The sequence below is a fragment of the Ambystoma mexicanum genome, chromosome 2q (genome assembly GCF_040938575.1).
Source record: "Ambystoma mexicanum isolate Mex_15411 chromosome 2q, UKY_AmexF1_1, whole genome shotgun sequence".
NCBI classification, from domain to species: Eukaryota; Metazoa; Chordata; class Amphibia; order Caudata; family Ambystomatidae; genus Ambystoma; species Ambystoma mexicanum.
This window is the reverse complement of record NC_090924.1, coordinates 838,863,956-838,887,160: the sequence shown is the minus strand read 5'-3', so window position 1 is coordinate 838,887,160 and position 23,205 is coordinate 838,863,956. Positions and strand designations below refer to the sequence as shown.

At 42.8% G+C, this 23,205-nt stretch overlaps 1 protein-coding gene across 1 annotated transcript in view; it reads right to left on the bottom strand.

Annotated features, from left to right (window-relative positions):
- Window positions 1–23,205, bottom strand: part of LOC138568811 (uncharacterized) — a 317,549-nt gene that overhangs the window by 197,626 nt on the left and 96,718 nt on the right. The window contains exon 8 of the mRNA XM_069646582.1: window positions 18,192–18,332. Within this exon, the coding sequence (XP_069502683.1) occupies window positions 18,192–18,332 (141 nt within the window). The remainder of the gene's footprint in view (window positions 1–18,191; window positions 18,333–23,205) is intronic.

Sequence of the window (23,205 nt, the reverse complement as noted above, 5' to 3'; positions counted from 1 at the left end):
GTTAGTCTCTTTTCTCCCAGAGCGGGCTGTCCCTGTGAATGTGTTTGTATAGGATATGGGGGGGGATGTAGAGGTCCTACGTATCCTACCTGGTAGGATGAGGAAAAGGTGTTAAAGGAAAGGGAATACAGCATCTCGCCATTCAGTGTCCCACTCCCCGAAGACCCCTGAAGTCCCCCCACACAGGTGATCCTTCCACACTGGTCCACCCCCAGGAACTGGATCCAAAAGCCATGGCTGTGTCCTTGCCATGTCCTTGCCACCTGGATGACAGATCCCAGGGGACTAGTTGGCGAGTTACCTTCTGGTTTCTCACAGTACCCATACATTTAAAAGAGGTTTTGGGACTTGGATGGACACAACAGTTGCCACCCATTACCTTCAATAGTAATTCTAGCTAGCCGTGAAACCAGGTACCCATTATGTTAAAAGATATAGGTCACCAAGAGAATTGGTCCCTATAATGGGTTCTGGGTAGAGTTACAAATCTAGAACCTCTGATAAAAAGATCATTTGTCTTTTTCCCTTTCCATAAAAAAACATTGTTAATTTTTTTATTGTAAACTCTCCTTATTTAGCTACTCAAGAAGAGCAATAGGGTTTTGCATCTTGACAATAAAGGAGAAATAAATATAGAGATACTTGAATGGCTAACCTACAACATATTGGCATTTCAATACCTACGGAATGTCATCAAGCAGTCAATAATGGCTGATAGGAGGTATGTCTAGAGCGACACTTTTCAGATTCATGAAAAGACCTGCTGCAAAAATAGGGGGTTTATTTAAAACCCTTTGCTTAAGGAAGGATAAAGACCAAATAGAATATGCACCAGCATATTCTGAAAAACGAATTAGAAAACATAGACCATAACTTTTGGTTTGAGGGCAATTTAAAATATCCCGAAAATGGTGCTACACGTGGCCCTTAGCATCTGAGGGTTTAACACTAGGACACCTGAGTATATTTCACCCAAACAGAAAGGATACTGATCTTTGTACTAGACAACAGCATATGACCTTGCAGAGACACTTTGACACAGTCGGAGCACGTGCTATTGAGATAACAGCTCTAGGAGCTGCTACAGCACCAGGTGCTGCTCCAGCTAGTGAGGAAGCGGGTTCTTCATTCCCGTACTCTCAAAGCTGTGCTGGGTTCATGCCCAACAAAGCAAGAGGAGATACCCAGATTGGTTTCCACTAAGTCAACTTGAGGCAGCATTTCCTCAGGTCACTCCACAACAAAGACACAGATCACTAGTGATGTTCATGCCAGCAGGCTACAGTCCAGTATTGTAAAACTGTGATAGCTGTGTTTCAGTTTATAGTTGATTATATTTGGAGCTAATAGGTACTCCATCAATAAAGCATTAACTAATATCCTAAGGGAAATAATAAACACTCAATTGGCAACCACAGCAGTGAGCTTAGGAATAGTCATAGATGGGGGAAAACTATCCCATGGTAGAAGGGTTCCATGTTATTTCATTGCGGGATGTTTTTTCGCAGGGTTTTTACCGCTACTTTTTTTAATGAAAAAAAACCATCACATTTTTTTTAATTATTTGTTGGGGTTCCCCCCAAGCCCTCCCAGTTTCTTTAATTTGTATTTATTCCCAAACACCCACACCCCATATATATAATTTACTAACCCCCCTAAGAAACTTGATGTTTTTTTTCCAAAAATAATTCGCAGTAAAAAACCCTGCGAAAAAACATCCCGCGATGAAAGGACGTTGTACCGGTAGAAGAGACAATAATGCCACTCTTCAAGGGAGAACCTGCAAGATTCCATGTTGCACGAAAAATGGCGTTACTTACTACCTAATTAATGCACAAGAAAGGAACCTCCAATTTGGAGACACAGTATCAGCCACATATAAGGCACTAGGTAGAGCTCACCTGGGCAGACCTCCAGGAGAAGGATCCAGAATGGAACCAAAAGACAGCAAGCAGAAGAAAGGGCAGGTACTCCATAGTAAATTTGACAAAGCTAGAACTAACTTCTCAATCAAGGGAAAGGGTCAGCACAAGTCAAATCTAGTCAATATTTAGCAGTGGAAGATTATAGGGCTCAGTGCACAAACTGTACAGAGCAATGTCCTCTGTACTAAATTGTTTTAACCCTAAAAAAGGATCCAATTAGATGAAAGGATTGTGTGTAAAAATAAAGGTCCAATAACAATCACATATAGCCTCAAAGATAGAACACAACTCAGAAGCACATAGGTACAGAATGAATTTCTCTTGCACACAGAAAGAAACGACATGTGGCTCACCATCTAAGGGGGAGTAGAAACCTGCAGGTAAGCAAGAAAAGGGGGTGCAAAGCAAACAGCAGATCTTCAATCTAACAATGGAAAAAAACACAGGACAATTCCAGTTACTAAAGATGCCCCTGACTAGATAAAAGTACTTTTATATTCTGTTTTGGACATTTCCATATTTGGGGAGAAACACAAACACTATTTAATTAATACACTAAAACAAAAGCAAGTACAAGTAACTACTACCACAGGAAAAGTGGTAGAAGTCAATGACATTAATATAGTTAATGGCACTGCTTTGGCTCACAAAATCTACATTTAAAGCAAGATTGTATTTTGGCAGCTATTGCCTGGCCCCCACTATACATTAATACATGTATTTGCAGATTCCTGGGCTGCTCTAGGAGCAGTTCAACTATTCAGAATGCATGTAGGCCATGATATTGACTGTCCAACACACAAACCTCTGGTGTACTCAACACCTAGCCCTCAGAAACAATACCCCATTAAAGCACAAGCTAGCCCTTACATAAAAGTGATAGTAGAATAATTGTTAGATTAAGGAGTCATAATACAAGCAAGTACATAAAATTATCTTCATAGTTCTGGACTGTTGAGTAACATTCAGAGGCGCAAAATTCAAAGCAGTCTTAGATTTAGGTAATGGATTCTTCACACAACCTTTAAACTCAGAGAGTTTCAATGACACTGTATTTACCTTCAAAGGGAAGTATTGCTGTTTCAAGAGAATTCCTCAGGGCTACAAAAATAACCCAGAAACATTCTGAAGCAGGGTACAGAGCCATCTAGAAGGCATACAAAATTTTGGCAGTCTGTAGATGGCATCTATTGTACTAATGAAAATTTGAACACCCATCTAGTAAAAGTGGATTTAATCATAAAGACATTGGGCCTCATTAGACGTGAGGTGGAACAGGTTAACGGGACCCGCTAAAGGAGGTGGACTTGTTAAACCCATTCCACCTCATTACAAGCTCCCCTCGCGGGACCCGGTAAGTAAAGCCTGGTCAAACCAGGCATGCTTACCGGGCCGTGCAAGGGGAAGAGGGAGCAAACAACAGGCCGCTCGTAATCGGCCCGTTGTTTGCTCCCTCCCCCATTCCCATTCAGCCCTCTGGGGGCTGAAATGGGAATGGGGAAGGTCTGGGCCTGGTTCCTGGAGGGAGGAATTACCGGGCCCTCCGAACTTGGAATGGCCCGGTAATTCCCCATTCTGGGAACCTAGACCCGGACCTGATTTTGGCGGCAGCCATGCCACCAATAGTGGCATGGCTACTGCCAAAATCGTAATGAGGCCCGCTATTAGTGCCATGGCTACCCCCTTACCGCATTCCAGGTCCGTGTTCCCGGAATAGGGACTTATCGGGTAATTCCGACCTTGGAGGACCCGGTAAATTCCCATTCCGGGATACATTCCCCATTCCCATTCGAGCCCCTATAGGGCTCAATGGGAATGGGGATGGAGCTAATAACGGGCCCGCTATCAGCGGGCCCGTTATTAGCTTTGAAGTCCCTTAACGGGTCCCTATCATAATGCCTGGTAAAACCAGGCGTTGAGGAAAGGACCCGCTAAGGAACCTCGGAATAGGGTGGTAAGGGATTAGCGGCACCAGTACCCTTACCAGTAATCCCTTACCGCCTACCGCGTAATGAGGCCCATTGTCTTCAAAAGGCTATATATTCCATTAAAAAAAATCAAAAATTGCACAAAGAGCAGTAACACATTTGGGCTTTTCATTGACAGATGAGGGGAGGGGGCTTTCCTCACAATTTCTCAAAAGATATGCACACTTATGGAAGTCTTTCACACTTAGTCAACTTCAAGCGCTACTTGGTTTGGTAACCTATATAAGCACAAATGTGCCTAACTATGCATCTTTAGGAAAAACACTTTACATATCATTGAAACTGAATTTTCATCCATCAGACTGGAAACTAGAACATACAAACATTTCACAACACATTTACAATCAAATGATTCAAAGCACTCCTTGTGAAGATAGGAATACTGATAAGGATTTAGAAGTAACATTACTTCCTGAACAAAATGCTTTCACGTACACAAGTTGTAACTATGGTAAGACCATTCCAATAGCATATCCTTCACAGCTGTGTATGCAATACCAGAACAAAGGTTCACACCAGAAGAGAAGATCTTAACACCAGCACAGGTTATAGTACAAAAAGAAAGGGCTATAACAGCTAATATAATTTTATGCTTGAATACTTCACTAGTTCAGTTGGAAGCCGCAATACGCTAGAGCGTCTTCAATGCTAAAGCATTACATACAAGATGGATTCAATGGGCTGCTACTTAGGCCCCTCCTGGTGTGCTGTTACAAAACAGAGTTGAAACTAATGTGTGATCTTGAGTGGTCTTTGAAAACAGTGGCACAAGTAGCTGTACCAAACATTCCACTCTGGATGCTTTCTGAAGATTTCTATTGTGATGGTTCAACAATTCCAGTCAATGGGTCCAGCTCTACTTACTCTGCAGCACGTGCTTCTGTTTAGGGTCATTTCAACCATGATATTGTCTTTGAATTCCTAGACACCTAAACAAACACTTGGAGATACATTAACCCAGGCAGATCAGCTATAAGGTATTCTATTGGTGCTGCAGAAGGTTGTTTCACCCAAACCCACACTTATAGTCTCCAATTGAGAATAGGTAGTCAGGGAATGCAACTTTAACCTACAATGGTGAGCCCAAAATAGATTTAAAGATTCCAAAGGGAAACTAATAGTATGTAAATAGGTTTAGAACATCAAAACAGTAAACCCTGTAGTTTGGGTAGCGTACGTACACTAAAGCACAAAGAACATATTATGTGCATATCACTGATAATGCACTAGCAGACCTGTCCACAAGACATCAGACAAAAAGACTGATGGTAGCAGCTTTAACGTGCTTCACTTAATATAATGATGAAGACATTAAAGCCTGCCTTGATGCAAGCTGTTCTATGTTGTTCAAATGCACATCAATAGCAATAATGCATTTTGAACGCCTTTCTGGATTATGCCTTGCAGAATCATTTAGTTATAACTAAAGGAAAAACAAAAACTTTACACTTCACTCCAGCTCAAAGAAATATAAAATATAGCTGGGTAATAGGAAATAAAAAAATAGAAGTAGACAAAGGAACTTAGATATTTAGGACTTACGGCTTCTGCATGCCCAAATAAAGTTGTGCTGGCTGAAAACAAAAAAATAAAGCACTCCAATTATCTATACCATTGAAACATTTTAATATGAGATTTGGTTGCTTTTATTGCTAACGGAAATTAAGATGCATGAGGACAATCTTACCTTCCCTGATATATGGTTTGGAATCACATCACCTTTTAAGACAATTAGATCTGTCTCTGTATAAAGGCATGGTTTGGAGGAAGGTATTGTCACTTCCAAAGAAGATCCCAATGGCAATAACTAGATTTGAATTGGGACTATCTTTGGAAAACATGAAGATGTTGTGGAAACGTTTACTTTTATGCAAACAATCTCATGGATCCGCTTCTGTTCTCTCCTTTTGAGGATTATAAGCCAGCTAGAACAGAAACATCCCTATCAGAATTTAATAAATATAAGGAAATCCTAGTCCAGCAAGGGTTGTCCTTTGAAAAATATATATTGGATGCTGTGATTTTTAAACAATGCATGCGGGAAAGAGATACAAGTGAGACACTACAGCGTTACAAGAGTTTCCCAATTTTAAAAAGATACTAGTAGGACTAAAAGACTAGGAATTTTCCCCCTTATCTTATCGCTACGTTTTCCTCATACTACCTGCTCACCTTTCACTACAGGATCCAGCATTCCTCCCTCTCCATTGCAACAAGATCCAATTACAGCAATTTCTACACAGCTCTGCGGAGAGCAGCTTCTGACTGCCAGTCACAGGTTTTCTTCCTCATGAGGGTTTCCCAAGGGTGCTGCCCCCGGGGTGCACTGAGCCCAAATTCTGGCCTCAAAACTGTTGCTAATAATATTCAAGACAAATGAGCCATTTACATTGCATATATACAGACATTTTAGACCTATTATGTTATGTGAATATTAGATGTTTTTTTAGATTTGGATGCAATAAGTACATGCTTTTTCATAAAATGTGTTTGTTTGATGATGATTAATTTGAATTTGTATCATGAATGTATAAAATGAAACTGTCTAAAGTTTATTGTATTTTAAACCATGAACACAATAAATAAATATAAAATAAGCTGCACAAGTTGGTGCACAGACTGAGGAAGATGACATATGCATGAAAATGCCACCACGACATCATGCAGAAATAAAAAGCTACTACTGAGTGATGAACAATCACAGCTGTTCTCTTTCATTTGTTCCAGAAGTTCAGATTTCGCCTGCTAGCCACCTTTCTACAGAGTAGAATGTACCTTCATATTTTCGTGACATTTTACCTGGATCAGCACCATCCTTGAGAACAGAATCTCTTTGCAGTTTTGACTATCCTAAGTGTCGAGTACTGAACTATCATCAGAATCATCAAACCAAGAGACTGATACGGTGGCTGCATCATGAGTTTTACTCACCACCATCATAAAACCAGGTGCTGCTTGCTAAACATTTTGGGAAAATTAAAAAAAGAAGAGAGACAACCCTGCATTGTTTCTGCAGGCAGGTCTACAGAGACATTCCTGCATAGTTTATAATAGAGACACGCCTGCATACTTTCTACAGGAACACTCCTGCGTAGTTTTTACAGAGACGTTCCTGTGAGGGAACCGGAAGAGAGACACTGCTGCATGCTTCTTGCCTAACTGCTGGAAAATCTCAGAGAAATGACCACACAGCAGTTGTTATTTTTATATGTCACTCTCTTTTATCTCTCTGCTCTCAATTCTCATACTTTTTTGACCTTAGAGTGTTTCACTGTTCATGTGGGTGTGAGATTAATTGCATTATATGCCTATAGCATGAACAGTTCTAAACTCCAAATAAGGCCACATCGGCCTGCAGCCAAACGTTCATGTTAGCATTTCCTGAGATGCATTTCCCAATTGTGCATTCCAACTGTATACTTTCTTTTAAAGGCAAAAGAACACAAGTGGTCTGACTAAATCTAGCCTGCTTTAGGGGTCCAATCCCTGTCCTTAGTTAGAACCAGTGGACTTTGCCTTCTGACATCCCATCTGAAGTGCTTTGTGCTGCAGGAAGTGGAGGGGATAGGAAGGAAAGCTAAGTGCAGAGAAAAACAAGATGGTGAAACCTTTCACCATCTGTAAAGAGCTCCCTCTGTCTGCAGTAACCCCACTTCTTGATTCTCTTCTCAATAGAATCAAAGGCCTTAAGAAATGAATCACCCTGTTGTGAGGTTACTCCTGCGTGAATGGGTGTCCTCCTTTGATTCCTGTTCCCAGACAGCTTTCTGTGTATGCATTGGGGTCCCACCAAGAATTCAGCAGTTCCACTGCAGATCAGATAGTTGACACCTATCTCAACACATGGTTTGTAGTTAGTTGGGTTTATTGTGATTTTATTGTCGAAAGTAACAGTGATGTACAATTACAAAGTGCAGTGAATATTGCAAGAAAAAATATCGACATGCCTTTTACATTGCCCATTGTAAAAATACCTTTTTTCATGGGCACACCCCACAAATCCCCCTTTACCTTTCCTACTCCTAAACTCTCCTTGTCTCCCTCCCCTTTATCCCAATTTTAACCTACATCTGTTTTTAAGCCGGAAGCTCACCACTAGCATTACACTTTCTTGCCTTTATTCTGATATGTTTTATGCTGGTCAGTATTGTTTAGCCACACTATTAAAGCCAGCAATATTTTTTAATCTCTGTAATTTCGTTCGTTATTATTTCCTTCAATATTATCACTGGGTACTGTTAGTTGATGCGTGTATTCTTGACACATGCCAAATGAGTATGTGATGTTCATTCACTGCAGTTGGGATTTAGAAAGCGGTTAGTGCGGTCTTCTGTGCTTGTTCATTCAGCAGTGCAAAGCATAAGCTGCCTCTTGGATGACATACAGTGTAAAAGTGTATTTAATGCTGCTGAGGCTATTGCCTTAGACCACAGCAGATGCCTCAATGACACACACGTTAGAAAGCTTACTTTCATAAAAACAAAGAAGCATCTTTTCGCCAAAGACTATGATGGGAAGAAATACCAGGCCGATCATTCAAGAGACCACACAAAAAGATTCTTCAGATGATGAAGATTTGTGTGCAAGCCAGCTACAGTCACATGGGGGAACATTGGGAAACATGGTGTTGATTTTGACACTGACAATAGCAGTAACAGGCAAACATCCATGATCATGCAACCCTTAGCTTGGTCAGCTAATCTGAGAAACCAGAGAGCATGCACCAGTAAAGGTTTTTTTTTCTTCATCTTCTTTATATTAAACTCTACCAAGTACGGACCATCAGAGTCACTCTCTAAGTCCTACTACCACACTCACAAACTGTAAATTCTGCTTCAATGCATTGGCTCTACCCACCAGCGGAGACACTCCTGCATTTTTTCCAGACTCTTTGAGTTTTCCATATTTCCCCACTTCCCTCTTACTCACTCATCTACAAAATGGAAGGGTGGTGCTAGAGCACATGTTTTTCCATTGCATCTAGCACTTCCAATGGATTCAGCTCTCCTGACAGATTAATAGCAATGCAGGGAGTACGTCCGTGCATTCATCATTATTTTGTCTCCCCTGTACTGCCCAAATGTCACCGCACGACTCTAAACTCTAACACCACTGACAGGAAGCTTCTGTGCTAATCGTCGCAAAGCAGTCTGGCTATTGGATGGTGCCAATGGGTCAGGTTGTGCTGGGCATGATCAAGGATTCACCGCAAAATTGGATCCCCTTTGCATTTGAGTTACTCAAACAAATCATGAGAGTGGGTGAGATTCCTGAATCGTGCAGATTGGCAACAATCGTCCCTATTTGCAAGCAATGAAATGGGCCTGAACCATTGTACTATCACCCAATAGCACTCCTTGACTCCTTGGGCAAAATATTTGCAGCGTTCTTGCTTAAACACCTGCAAAAGTGGTGCAGAACCATGGAAAGACAAGACCCTAGATAGACAAAGTTTGTCAAAGGCATTGGAACAGAATGTAATCTTTTCTAGGTAAACATCCTGAAAGGAAAAGCTTTTAATGGGAAGACCAAAATATATGTGGCCTTCAAGGACTTAAAAAAGGCCTTTGACACTGTAGACCGTCAATGTTTATGGGCTAAAATGGAGCGGTGGAAACTTCTATAAGACTTACTGGAGGCAATGAAGGCTCTTTCTGAGTCTGCCAACGTTCAGGTTCACCTCAATGCTCATGGTCTCCTGACAAGACTAATTGATACCATTGGTGGACTAAAGCATGGATTTCCATTGGCCCCAACTACATTTAGCCTATTCCTCTCGGATCTCAGAGAGATATGGGATAAAATTAGAGTTTTTCCGCCCAAGATTGGAGACCAGCGGATGACAAGATTCCTCTTTGCAGATGACTTGGTCTTGGTGGACCTGAAGCCGATTGGATTACAGCAGAGTCTAGACGCCCTTGGTGAATACATGTCCTTAAATGGTCTGGCGATGAACTGAGCCAAGACCACCATTATGGTACTGGGCCCGTAAGATCAAGATATGCATTTAAATGGTTTGTCAAGGGAGAACCTCTAGAACAGACCCAACATACCCTCTCCCTGGGAAGCCTTATTAACAACAGGAAGATTGACCTCCCGCGCCAGCAGCCCGGAGAGCAAAACTAAACCTTGATTGCCCAGGGTAGATTGATCCAGAGGAAATATGGAAACTTCTCCATTCAACCGGTGTTGTCCTTTTTTCTAGCAAAGGTCACCCAGTGCTTATCTACGGAGCAGAAGGTTTTCCTCAAACTTCTTGGGGACCATGGCCCTCGCTAGAAGGAGGCTTCTGGAGAAAAATACTGAAACTCCCAACCTTGATACCAACATCTGTGATTCAGTTTGAGCTGGGCCTGATCTCCTTACATGCAAAAGAGACATGGAAAACCTTGGAATTATACTGCAAATGTATCCTCCCCTTCCCGGGTAGAACTTACCAAATTTTGGAATCAGCAATAAAAATCTGCAAGAACAGTCTTCAAATGGAGTGGAAGAACAGATGCCAGCAATACCATGATCATCTCCAGGTGGACTTGGAAGAACTGATAAACAACCCAGCAAGGGTGAAATGGAAATTATGGCAGGACGACTGGGTCAACACGATAGCTGAAAAGAACAGATACAAAGTGCAAATAGCCATGAGAGAGGGATACAAGGCCTGGGGCCCTGTCCCAAATTACCTAGTTGAATTTCCGAACAGGTGGTACAGGAACTAATTCATGCTCTTCAGAATGAACTTGCATCCAACCAGAAAGATTCTAAAACTGTTCAAACAAGTGTCTTCTGTGGGTTCTAGGTTCTGTCTTGATAAAGGGAGGGTGGGGGTGGGGAAGATTTGAAACACATTACCTTATTCTGCCCAAGTTTGACCGAGTTGAGAACCAAGTACTTGAGCAAGACCATAGTGGAAAGACACTCTGAGAATGCAAAAGACTTTTGGTGTTTTCTTCAGCGAAGGGAACACTTCCCAGCTGTATTCGCTATGGTGACATATCTGAAGGACGCTTTTGCTGAGGGCTCAGAGGCTACATGATGGAAGCAAACTTGGTTGACAAAGGTGTCTAGGGGTTTTGAACGTTCCTGAATGGGGATGGAGATGTTTACCATATGTTTTTTTTCCAAGCTTGTTTGATTAAAGGTTTGAAATAAACCAAGAATCATAAATAAATTCTTTAAAAAAAAACAAAGGAAGCAGGAAGCAAGCTGGGGTCTTTAGAGGCCTTTAAACCATTTTAGTATTAGCTGAAAGGTAACAAAGTCAATGTTGCCAAATTATTCATGTGGATATCGGCTTTCCAATTGGTGTAAGAATACATTGTTCGGCTCTCTTTTTCCTTACTGGTGATCTTGCATCCAAGCTTAGTACAAGCATCCAATTCTGCTACAACCATTTGGGTGTGAATGTGCCCATTCAGCTTGGTTGCTTGCTGACACACCCTATTCTTTCTTCTACAAGCATGCCTGAGTGCAGGCACAAGTAAGCAAAGGAATACTGCAAAGGGTTCTGAAATTAATGGATATTTTTTGGAGTCTAGGTCACAGTCTGTTCTCATCCCTGGACCTTCATCCCAGTTGTTCTCCTTCTTCCTGGATCCTATTCTTCTCCTTCATCCAATCCTTATCTTTGCATTCATCCCAGGCTTCCACCTTCATCCCAGTCCTTCTTTCTTCTTTTTCTTCTTCCCTGTTCTTCTCATTCATCACAGTGTTTTTATTCTCCTTAATCACAGTCATTATGCTTTGTCCCAGTCCTTCTCATTTTCATTTTTCTTCCCAGTCATTCTACTTCCTCTCCTTCATACCAGGCTGTTGCCTTTGTCTCAGTCCTTCTTCTTCACGCGACCCTTCTCCTTCCTCCCTTTAATACTCCTTCATCACAGTCTTTCTCTTTCTTCAAAGTCCCTCTACTTTGTACAATCCTTTCTTTGTCTCCCAGGGTCATCTTCTCCTCCTTTGTAAAAGTCCTTCTCCTTCATCCCAGTCTATTTCCTGCATCCTAGTCCTTTTCCTTTAGCCCATTCTTTCTTTTTTGCAGTCAGCCTAATCTGTTTTCTCCTTCATCCTAGCCCTTCTACTTCTCCTTCATTCCAGTGCCTTGCCTTCTCCCGTGTACAAGTCCTTCTAATTCGCCTTCATCCCCGTCCTTCTCCTGTGTTGCAGTCCTTCTTCTTCATCCCTATCCTTCTCCTTCATTCCAGTCCATCATCCTCTCCTTTGGCCCAGTCCTTTTCCTTCATCTCAGTCCTTCTTCATTCCAGTCTTTTTACTTCACCTTTGCCCCAGTCCTTTGCCTTCATCCCAGACCTTCTCCTTCATCCCAGTTCTTATCCTTCTACTTTGTTGCAGTCCTTCTCCTTTGTCCAGCCCTTATCCTTCTTCTTCAGTCCAGTCCTGCTCCTTCATCCAAGTCCTTATCATTTATCCCAGTCCTTCTTCTTTGTCTGAGTCCTTCTTCTTCATCATAATCCTCCTCTTGGTCCTAGGCACCTATTTCCTTCACCACTGTCCTCCTTTGTGACAGTTTTCTCCTTTGTTGCAGTCCACCCACCAATTATCCTTATCCTTTGTCCCTGTCCTTCACTGTATCCTTCATCCCAGTCCTTCACCTTTGTCCTAGTCATTTACCCTTTTCCCAGCCCTTCTCCTTCTCTTTCATCCCAGTCCTGCTCCTTCATCTGAATCCTTCTTTTTCATCTGAGTAGTTCTTCCGTGTACCAGCCCATCTTCCCTGTTGTCCATGTCCTTCCCCTTCTCTTTCTCCCAGTGCTTCTCTTGTGTGCCTATCTTTCACATTCTCTTTTGTCCACTCCTTCTCATAATACTGCATCCAACTTCTCCTTCATCTCACTCATTCTCCTTCATTCCAGTCTATCTTCTCATTCATCTGAGCCTTTCTCCTTCTATTTTATCCCAGTCCTTCCCCTATGTCTCAGTCTGTGTCCTTCTCCTTAATCCTACTCTTTCTCCTCCAACTCTTTCCTTCATCAGTGGTGACTGGTGAGTTTTTAACTGGTGGGGCATAAAGCGCAATGATGGAGCCGAAACCAAACATTGGAGATTCAAGAGGTCTTCTCCCCCTTCCAATCAGAATGTTTTTAAAATAATGGGTTTCAGTGAAAAAATCGGTAAAAAGCCACACAGTCTACAATTAATTTTTTATGGTAGCACAGGATACAACCCAATAAATCTAAGTTACCAACAGTGCACAGGACCATTTTCTAACACATTTTCATTATGCCTTTGCCCACAACATATGGCAGTATATAAAACATTTTCAAGCTGGCTGTACCTATACATGTACTTACATCTTGCACCAATATAGGCCAGTATTACCTTATAAGGACTCCCAGCCAGTAAAAAATGCAAAGCCACAGAATGAAAGTATATCCAGATTTGATATACCAAGATAGGCCACTGTACCAAGTATTAACACTTATGTTTGGTTTTACCTTTGTTGCAAAGTACAAAAATGACATTACACACAAAGTCAGCCTAGCCACGCAATTACACTCATCACATTTGCTTTACTCTTGATGGCAAGTAAAAAGTAACATATTCTATATCCCAGTAAGAAAGTAAAAGCATACTGGCACTACTAATATCGGTCAGTCTGCCACATAATAACATTTCTGTTTGCTTTTCCCTTGATGCCAAGTAAAACATGCCATGTCACATTAAGAAGGTATATTCACACGGTCACTGGTAGTGCCAATATGCATATACTTTCTTAATTTGGCATAGCATTTTTTACTTGACATCAAGGTTAAAGCAAACATGACTAGTGTTACTACCTGGCTGGAATGGCCTACATTTATTACTTGGCATCAAAGGTAATGCAAACATGAACAGTGTGATTACCTGGCTATAGTGACCTACATTCAATGTAGGCCAGTTTATCCAGGTAACAACACTTATTATATTTTCATTACCCTTGATGCAAGTAAAAATTGCCATGCCACAATAAGAAAGTATGTGCAGACTGGCACCACTAATGTAGGCCAGGTTAGCCAGGTAATAACACTTATCATGTCTGCTTTTCCCTTGATGCACAGTAACCAATCAATGTCTAGCCAGGAACAGTTACTGTGCATCAAGGGCTCCTCTTTCTCTCACTGTGGAGTGGGGTGCTAGATGCTGAAAGCAAAAATGTTATATGATCTACTAGAATTTGTCTATGTTATTTGAAAATAACAGTCCAGCACCAAGCCTGCATTTGGATCTGCGTGCAGTCTTGGAGTTGTGAGCGGAAGAACTTCCATCTGCGATCTACTGCCTTAAGCTCTGACATCACCGTGATCCTGTGCAGTGTGCAAGAAACATGCACTGCCCCTTTCCCCCTCGGGAGTTGCCACTCACCTGCTCAGCAGTCTGCCAGCCCAGCTCCTTCTCTGCCTGGCCCTGCAGCTGCACCTCCTCCACAGACCTCCATTTTCTGCCAGTTTTGATGGTGCATGCCACGCCCTTGCCCGCCCACCTGCCTCCAGACTGCTGTTACATCACGTCCAGGGAAAAGCCCTGGCAACGTCTCGGCAAAGTTAACACGCTGTCTGCAGCTGTCTGCAGATGGGAGCTGCCCTGCATTTTCATCTCGTTATCGTGCTCTATTCCCACTATTAACTGCTACTATTCTGCTTTATTTCCACTCTTTGTGCAGCCTCCCCTGTGAGACCTCTCCCCTGTGGCTCTCTTTGTCTCCACTTCCGTTGCACTTTTCACCCAAGGAATCCCTGCAGATTGACTTTCATGTTATTTGCATCCAGGTGCTTGTTTATCCATTCCTCCCCAAGTACCCTACTTTCCTTTTTTCTTGGGCCTTTTTCTTTATTTTCCTGGTCTACATGTTGTCTTCTATCCTGTAATTTCCCTCATACCATCCGCCTCCTTTACACCTGTCCTCTCGTGACCCCTCTAATGCTATCTATCCCCCTTGTCTGGATCATCCCTCCCCCATTAATGTTGCACTGTGGAATGCGGGCTCTCTCTGTAATAAGGCCCACTCTGTCTTTGACACATTTATTGGCCTTAATCTACATTTCTTTCTTATGTGTTACAGAAACCTGGATCTCACCAGTCAACACCGCCAAACCTGCTGCTCTCCCTTCTCCCTCTACTGCCTTTACCCACACCCCTCGCCTCTCAGGCTGAGCGGTCGGTATTCTTTACCATTCCTCTTTTCTACTCTCTCATTCTCCTCCGGGTCTGCCTTTGTGTTTATCTTTTGAATATCATTTCTCTTCTTTCGCCTGGCCTTTTCCGGTGGCTTCTCTGTTGATCAATCGCCCTCCTGCCTGTTTTAGCTCTTTCTGCCATGATCTCGATGCTCTTCTTTCTGCCCTTCTTCCTTTGAATGTCGCTCTCATTTTTCTTGGCAATTTCAATCTCTACCTTTCTTCTTCTCATTCTGCTGTCCCTTTTACCTCTATTCTCCACTCTTCTCTTGCCTATCCCTACTCATCTCTCTCATATTTCCAGCTCTTTCCTTGACCTAATTTGTCTTCCCCGCTCTCTCTTATTTATGTCTCTGCTTTTCCTGTTTACTCTTCTGATCACCATCTTCTTTCTTTTCTATCATTCCTACATCTACACTTTCCTACCCTTCCTTCTCTGTTCCTACCTTCTATCGCTGTGACCTTCGTATCTTTGATACTGCCTCCTTTATCTACACCCGTATTTCTCCTCTTCTTTTGCTTCCAGCGTTTGTCTCCCATTCGGCTTGCAATGCTGCCTTTTCTCCCTCTTCTCCCTTAACTGGCACTCTTCATTCTTTGTATCCAACCTCTCTATCCACACCCATTTGAAAACCTCCTCAAACGTGGTTGACTCTGGTGCTTCACTCGTTGCGACGTACTCTCTGTCATACCGAACGCCATTGGTGTAACTCCCACACCACCCAGATTCTTCAGCCCCGTCCTCTCTTCACTCAAGATGCATCCCTTTTCTCAGCTAATCAGTGCTTCTATTCTGACATTCTGCTTCTTTCTTATTCTTCTCATTGTCGTTGTCTTTTTCAAACCATATCTCGAATTGATCCCCCACCTTCTGATCCTGCTCTTACCTCTTCTCTCTCTGCAGATGACATGGCATCTTACTTTTCTTCTGAAGTTACTCTTCTCCCTTCTGCTATTACAACTCATCAGTCTTTCCAGTCTTCTCTTCTTTAAGTTCTCCTCTGGCTTTTTTTTCCTCTTTCACTTCTCTCTCAGAATCTGAGACATCTGTATTTTTGGCTAAGGCACCCTCTACTTCAGCTCCTCTGGATCCCCTTCCATCTTCTATATCTCCTCCTCCTTCCTTTTCCTACCTCCTTGTGTAATATCTCACTTCAAACATCTGTCTTTCCTCCGTCCTTCAAACAAGCTACACTTCTTCCCATTCTTAGAAAAAACCCTCTTTGGACTTGTTTTCCCCCTCTAATTATCAACATATAGGTCTCCTTACCTACCACGCTAGGCTTTTGCAACATGCAGTCTATTCTCAAGTTCCTTCCTTCATCACATCTAATTCTCTACTTCCTGGTTTTCGTCCTCATCACTCCACTGAGACCACCCTGCTTTCGGTCTGTGGCTCTGTCCTGTTTGCTCACTTTTCTAATCATTCCTCACTTCTAATCTTCTTGACCTGTCAGCAGCTTTCAACACTGGTTCTGTGCTCATTTGGTTTAAATTTTATTTATCCTGCCATACCTACTCTGTCCCTTGGGCAGGTAGCACTGCACTTTTCTCTACATCAATGCATTCCTCAAGGCTCGATCCTGTGTCCCTTTCTTTTCTCCCTCTATACCTTTCCTCTTGCCTCTATCATCTACTCCTTTTTCACCCAGATTTTTCTATCCTTTTCTTCCTTCTCCTCTGCGGTCCATGCTACCACATCCTCGTGTCTTTTGACCATTCACTCTGTGATGGCTGATCATTAACTTGTCCTAAATGCCTCTAAAACAGAGGTGCTTTTCCTTCCTGCCTCTTCCATCCCTCCCCCTCTCCCACCATCCTCTATCTCATTCCCCCTTCTTTTCTACCCATCTCACCGACCGCTTGTAACCTGGGCATCTACTCGGATTGTTCCTTGTCCTTCACTCATCTTATTTCCTCTCTTTCGCGCTCCTGCAAAGCTCATCTGTTCAATATTCATAAAGCCAGACCTTTTCTTCCATCCCATGCTTGTGAGCTCCTCATATCTTCTCTAATTTTCTCACACTTTTTCTACTGATCCTGCTTTCTCTTTGACCTCCCTGTCTCACAACTACATCCATTAAAATCCACCTATGACTTTTTGATCCGTCTTCTATTCTCTCTTTCTCCTCATGACTCGTCTGCTCATGTCCTTTTAAGTCTTTGTTGCTGCTCTTTAATTCTCGGACAGAGGAACTTGAAGTTGGAAGAAATACGTTTGAGGCAACAAAGCCGGAAAGCAAAAAAAAATCAGTTTAGAAGGAATAAGATGAAGTGAGTAGGAGACCATTCACGTTTGAAGAGCTACAAGAGAGACAGAGAGATAGAAGGATGAAGAGAATCAGAAAACAAAGACGTTTTTAATGAAACCTGTGGTCCTCACATTTTCTTTGCATCACCTTTAACACACATTTTGATATGAATGTTGAGGACCTGGATGGATGGGCATGGATGGTGAACTGGTGCCCAGCTTCGCATTGTATGGGCCTCTGCTGCAGGCTGTGTGAGCTGCAGACCTCATGCCTCAACTGCCGATGTCCACTGTTAGAGGTATCTAATCAGCCAGCAGGTGCTAACAGTTCACCTAAGAGTAGCCCTTCAACTTGTATGTTCTTTTAGCTGGGCTGGCTCTTTATGGGGTCCACACTAATTCATGCCTATACATGAAACATTCAATAAAAACTGCAAAAGGCAAACACTGCTGGCTTTGCGAATACTTGTTTAGAATGGCTCTAGACCTGTAATTGGCTGGAACTCCCTGTCTTGAGTCTCTAGCATCCTGGGTAAATGGTGGCGCTCAAACCCTACTCTGACTCCCGAGGACCGGATCGACCTTTGGGAAAACCTGTATGAATTTCACAAGGTTGGTCAATTCCGCACAGAAAGCCTCAAGCTTTCTATTGGGCACATTTTGGGACGTTTCAGCACCTCTCCTACAATGTGGTCCCAAAAGCTAGCAAATCAAGTAGGTGATGCCGATTTAAGGCAACATCCTCGCACTACCCCTTCTTTTCTTACTATTGTTTTTTGTAAACACTCTTTTGCCAAATGGCTTACATGTCATGGCCTCTAGGTCAAAGGCACAGGAATATGTGTGTACATGTATTTACCTCATCTCCAATGGAAATGTTAGTGCATTTCTTTCCTTCTTCTTCCGTACCATTGGCTCCATTTTTGCAGAATGACGTGTAGCTGACGGTTATTCCTTTTGGTAGGTTGCTGTGCCTGAAAACCACTTCCGTAGACAAAGACTGCAGTAGAAGAAATATGAAGCAGAAGCATTATTTATTTATTTATTTATTGGGCATTTTTTAAGGCGCTTATACATCAAATGAATTGTGGTTCAAAGCGCCCACAGGGCAAAGTGGAGGGAACTGGGGAAACCGGAAGACAATGGTAAATGCGAAATACAGAAAAGAAAGGCGGCCCTACTAGGCCTTGTGAACATTTGGATTTTGCAAGTGAAGAGAGAGATAAGGGAGAGGGTACGAGGGAAAGTAGTGGGGATCTACACAGGGATGAAGTACTAGGGAGTCCATAGGAAGGCAACCATTAAGTGCGGAAGTCGGTTGAGATGCAGGCCACTAAGTGCCAGGCAGTTACCACAAGAAGAAGAGCCCATTACTTTCTTTCATTTTGAAAACACTGATACATACAACCGACAATACTGGAAGGAATGATGTTTGGACTAAGGTTCGGCAGTTTTGTCCTGACGCAATTAATTAGCGCGACCCAACAGTCCCTGGTGCGATGCAAACCAAGAATTGGTAAAATCAACAGTTTGGGCTTTTTTTTAGGTATAGGCTAGGCATTTGGGAGGTACTGATATGATGGTGCTACCTGGCCATAAAACCACAACAGCTGGCAAATGGTGTGATTACCTGGACATATAGCAGTGCTTGGCAAATGCCTACACATAAGCCCCAACTACTGGCTTTGTCAATGCTTGTTTTTAACAGTACTTTGGTACATGGAACAGATAACAATCAACTGGCACACTTGGTTAAGACATGTTTATTACGCCATTAGCCGTTTAATGCTCCAATTAAGTCACTAACTCTCAGCAGACTGTGTAGAAATAACTCTAAAGTTTGATGATTCGGATTGATAGATTGAGCTCAAAGAGACCCCAGGAGGATGTGTTTTGGGCAGGGAGGGGCAGGTAGTGGGTGTTAATGGCCATAGGGATTAGCATGGCCATGGGCAGTCAATAGAGGTGGGTAAAAAACCAAACAACACCTGTAAACTCTGTGCCCTTACTCAATGCGATCTCACACATAGCAGTGCCCTAATGCAATAGTTTGAGCTTGTAGGTGGCGCTGTGGCATCAATGTGGTCTAACGGTGGTGGCACTTCCGAGCAGTTCACTTACCTCAGGTGGAGGCAGACGATCTTGAATCTTAATTGAGAACACTACCCCATCCTACAGCAATAACGAGTCGCCAATCTGCTAGCCTGACAGCCAGAACTGCTATTGCAATATGAATCCAACTAGCCAGATTCCAGCTTGTCATCACTACTGTGGTGTCAGGAAAAATAGAGGCTTCTTAACAAAACAGAAAAAGCACGCTGAGTTCCTCTTGGCTCCATCGCCTGAGTAGCTTTTAGACCCGCCACATCAAAGAGTGGCCCACACTGAAGCCCCAAAGCCTCCAATGGGTGCCAGCGGATCCATATAAGACACCAGCGTGGAGTTTGTGTTAGTAGGAGAGCTTACTCTAGTCATAAACATGATGGGTCACCAATACGCTATTGCATCTAATACGCGCCAATAGGATTGCTGGCTCGGCCACAGTATTTTTGAGGCAATATGCAGCCAGTGAGTTCATGTGATTCTGTCGGAGGCTGCATATATGTTTTCCGTGTATTTTGTGAGAGGGTCTGATCTTGGGCACGAGAACCCTGTTCACTCTTTATAGACATAGGCGGCAGGCCAACATCCCTCTCTTGCCAGCATTGCATTAACATATTGAAGGCCTATTAACTCAGACCCCTAGAGTCTTGCCGCTTGTTATAAGTGGGGTAGACTCAAGGGGCAGTTGGCCAAGCACTAGACTCAGTCCTGCATGCGCTATGAACATTATCCTTTGCCCTCTCTGGGCTCAGCATCTGTGCAGGGCTGAGTGAGGCTTAAGATGGCCCCCACCTGCCTCTTGCACTCCAACAAAGAAGACATGAAGGCCATTGTTTTTCATATGCTTGTGTGCTCCTTCTCTCAAACTAAAGGTTTGTCTCCCAGAACCCATATATGTCATTCAGGGAAATGAAGGGAGTTCTGAATCAGGCACCCTGGCAGCCCAATATAAAGAGAGAGATGAGAGAGAGAGAGAGAGAGAGAGGGACACAGAGGAAGAGAGAGAGAGATAGAGAGAGGGGAAGAGCCTCCATCCATATGCACATGGACCTTCACTGCAACCCTCAGTCATCCCATGAGCTATGCTTTCTTTCACTGTGGCCTCCTCCTGCACTGCAATTGTGTTGTCACGCTATATTTGCAAATGAATGCAATGTGTGCAGTTTTATGATGCTTTCAACTTCCTAATATGTCTGTGACCGTTCATGATGTTTGTGACTATTTTGTGTCTTACAAATTACCCTGGTCCTCTTACCCTTACCCAAACCCACGTGCTTTTACCCATGTCTGGTAGCTAGTTCAGGAGAAAAAAGCATTCTGTTTTAAAGTGTCTTCAATTCTATTTGCTGCACACAGATCATAAGGAGAGGTCTAATAGGGCTGCGAGGGTCAGGAGGCTTTTAAGAAAGGACATGACAGGTCCCTCTCCTGGGTGACTATGCTTTACATCCTGCTGCGGGTGAGTTCTTTGTGTTTCATGTGAGTCCATTCCCATGTTAAATCCCCGGCTCTGGTGCTGATGTTGCTGGGGCTTTTCCCGGTTTTAGGGGTCGGCCCTCGTGTTGAGTGACTTGTCTGGAGTAATTGATTCGGTCTGTGCTTGCAATTGCTTTTGGATTTATTTGTTACATGAAAATCAAACTTTCAAGTTGTTCGTTCTGTTTGGGGCCTGTTTCCATGTCTGTTCTAGTGGGGAGCTCCAACAGTCCTTCATCACGCCCCTCTGAAATCGTCATCTTGAAGAGTCCATTGGAGAGGGGGCTTCCCTTCCTTCCTTTGGTGTTAAGGCTGCTGCCCATTCAGCCCTGCCAGGCTGCTATTTGCTCTCTTAGAGTAACAAGTGGGCACCAGTTAATTCATGCACTGGACTCCCAATACAAGAAGTGCTTCTATGTTTGTTGGGCAGTTTCTCCTGATTATACCCTTCAAAAATGTATCTAAAAGTGCAGTATGTGGCTAAAAGTTGGACGTGTAAAGAAACACAGAAACGTTAAATTCAGTGTAGCTTTTGAAAGCCAGGCAACACTGGCACAGAAAAAGGGCAACACAGATGGGGAAGTTGCCACCTTTTTTGTCCTTCTGGGGTCTAAACAGAACACACTTTTCTTCGATTTCTCATTGCAGAGGAAGGCATGGAAAATGACCACTGAGTTTTATCACATATTTAGAGTCACCTCTCAAATCACAGCTCTGGGAATAAAGCCAACCAGGTCCCAAACACGCGAAACTGTACTAAAGTCCAAGAGGTTGTTGACAAATGTGTACATGCGAAACTAAATCCATTTGAGTTACCTCATTGAACTGTGCTACAAAGCGCCTACACGTTGTGCTTCCAAAGCACTATTTAGAAAGGTAACATTTAAACGTGTTAAGACATTAGTGCAGTGCACGATATTCCAGGGCTTCTAAATACTATGCTAGACTGCTTTAGAATTTAAGTGTCATCCTTCCAAAGGACTATCGCATGACAACATTGAAATCTGTTTTGTACAAACGTGCTGTGGTGCTGTATGATTTCAAGCCGCAGTCTCATTCAAGCCTGTTATGAGTTATTGAAAACTAGCAGAGCAGCAAATTAATTTCTAGTTGTTCTGCCAAGATGCAAACTGCTTGCATGATCTCTGAATATATTTTAAACATTGTGAAAGTGAAATACTGCCTCACACTCTTGGTAGGTTTGTAGTCCATAACGTTTGTTTTTGTAGTTCTGGAGGGACATGCCAGTTAGTAACATTACCATTGGGGGTCGATGTCTCATTGCAAGGATTTTGGGTAAGTGCCCGGGGAATAACAAAGCCCCATTTAGGTTTATCATATAACTGAACGCTTTAATGAATGATGCATCGTTTTGTTTCTGTGCCAATTACAATGAATAAAGATCCATTTAGCTTTTGCACTGTTTCAAACATTGGGACGCTTGCCTCTTGTGGGTCTTTGCCAAACAGTAGCGAAATGGCAGCTGGATAATTGGTTAAAATCTATAAACTATATAAATCAGGATTTTTGGGTAATATGAAAAGCATTATGGAAATCGGTCACAATATGCTGGACTAAGGAACATCTAATCGCTGTTGGAGGAGGCAGGGGCAGGGAATTCCAAGAGCAGAAGAAGCTTGCCCTATTTTGCAAGAATGCAAACATTTCAATTGTACATATTTTATTTTACATTTACTGAGTCCTAAAGGGACTCTAGATCAGGCTATTTGGGAATAATGGACTAACTGAAAGCAGACAAATAGACACTTTCCCCAGAGCAAGACATGTATTTGAGAGGGAATTGATCAATACAAATTGTCATGCAAATGTGAATGATTTTGAAGATGATTGATTAAGACCATCTACCTATTGTAATACACTGTGCTAAGGTTTGGCAAATGTGTTTTCACACTTAGTGATTTTCACTATTCACAAAACCCTAAGCTTTACATATAGGCCCATACCAAGATAGGCCTGTTCCTATGCCACGGAGAGAAGTGTTGTTAGAAAAGTAAAGCATAGGTTGACTAGTTGGATACTTTTTATAAGCAACTAACAAAAGTACCTGTACTCTGCCTGGGTTCTGTAGACAGACATGATAACACGCTTATGAATTGTTGAAAATCACTGATCCGAGTCGCTTGATGTGCTTTGCACTGTGAAGTAAACTGCATCGAGAATGTGTGTGTGTAGCTTGCCGACACACCCCGGAGCAGACGTGGAGGGGAGGCGAAAGTTGGCGCGCTCCAGCATACTGGGACCTTCTGTATGCTCTCCCCACCTGTAGCCTTACC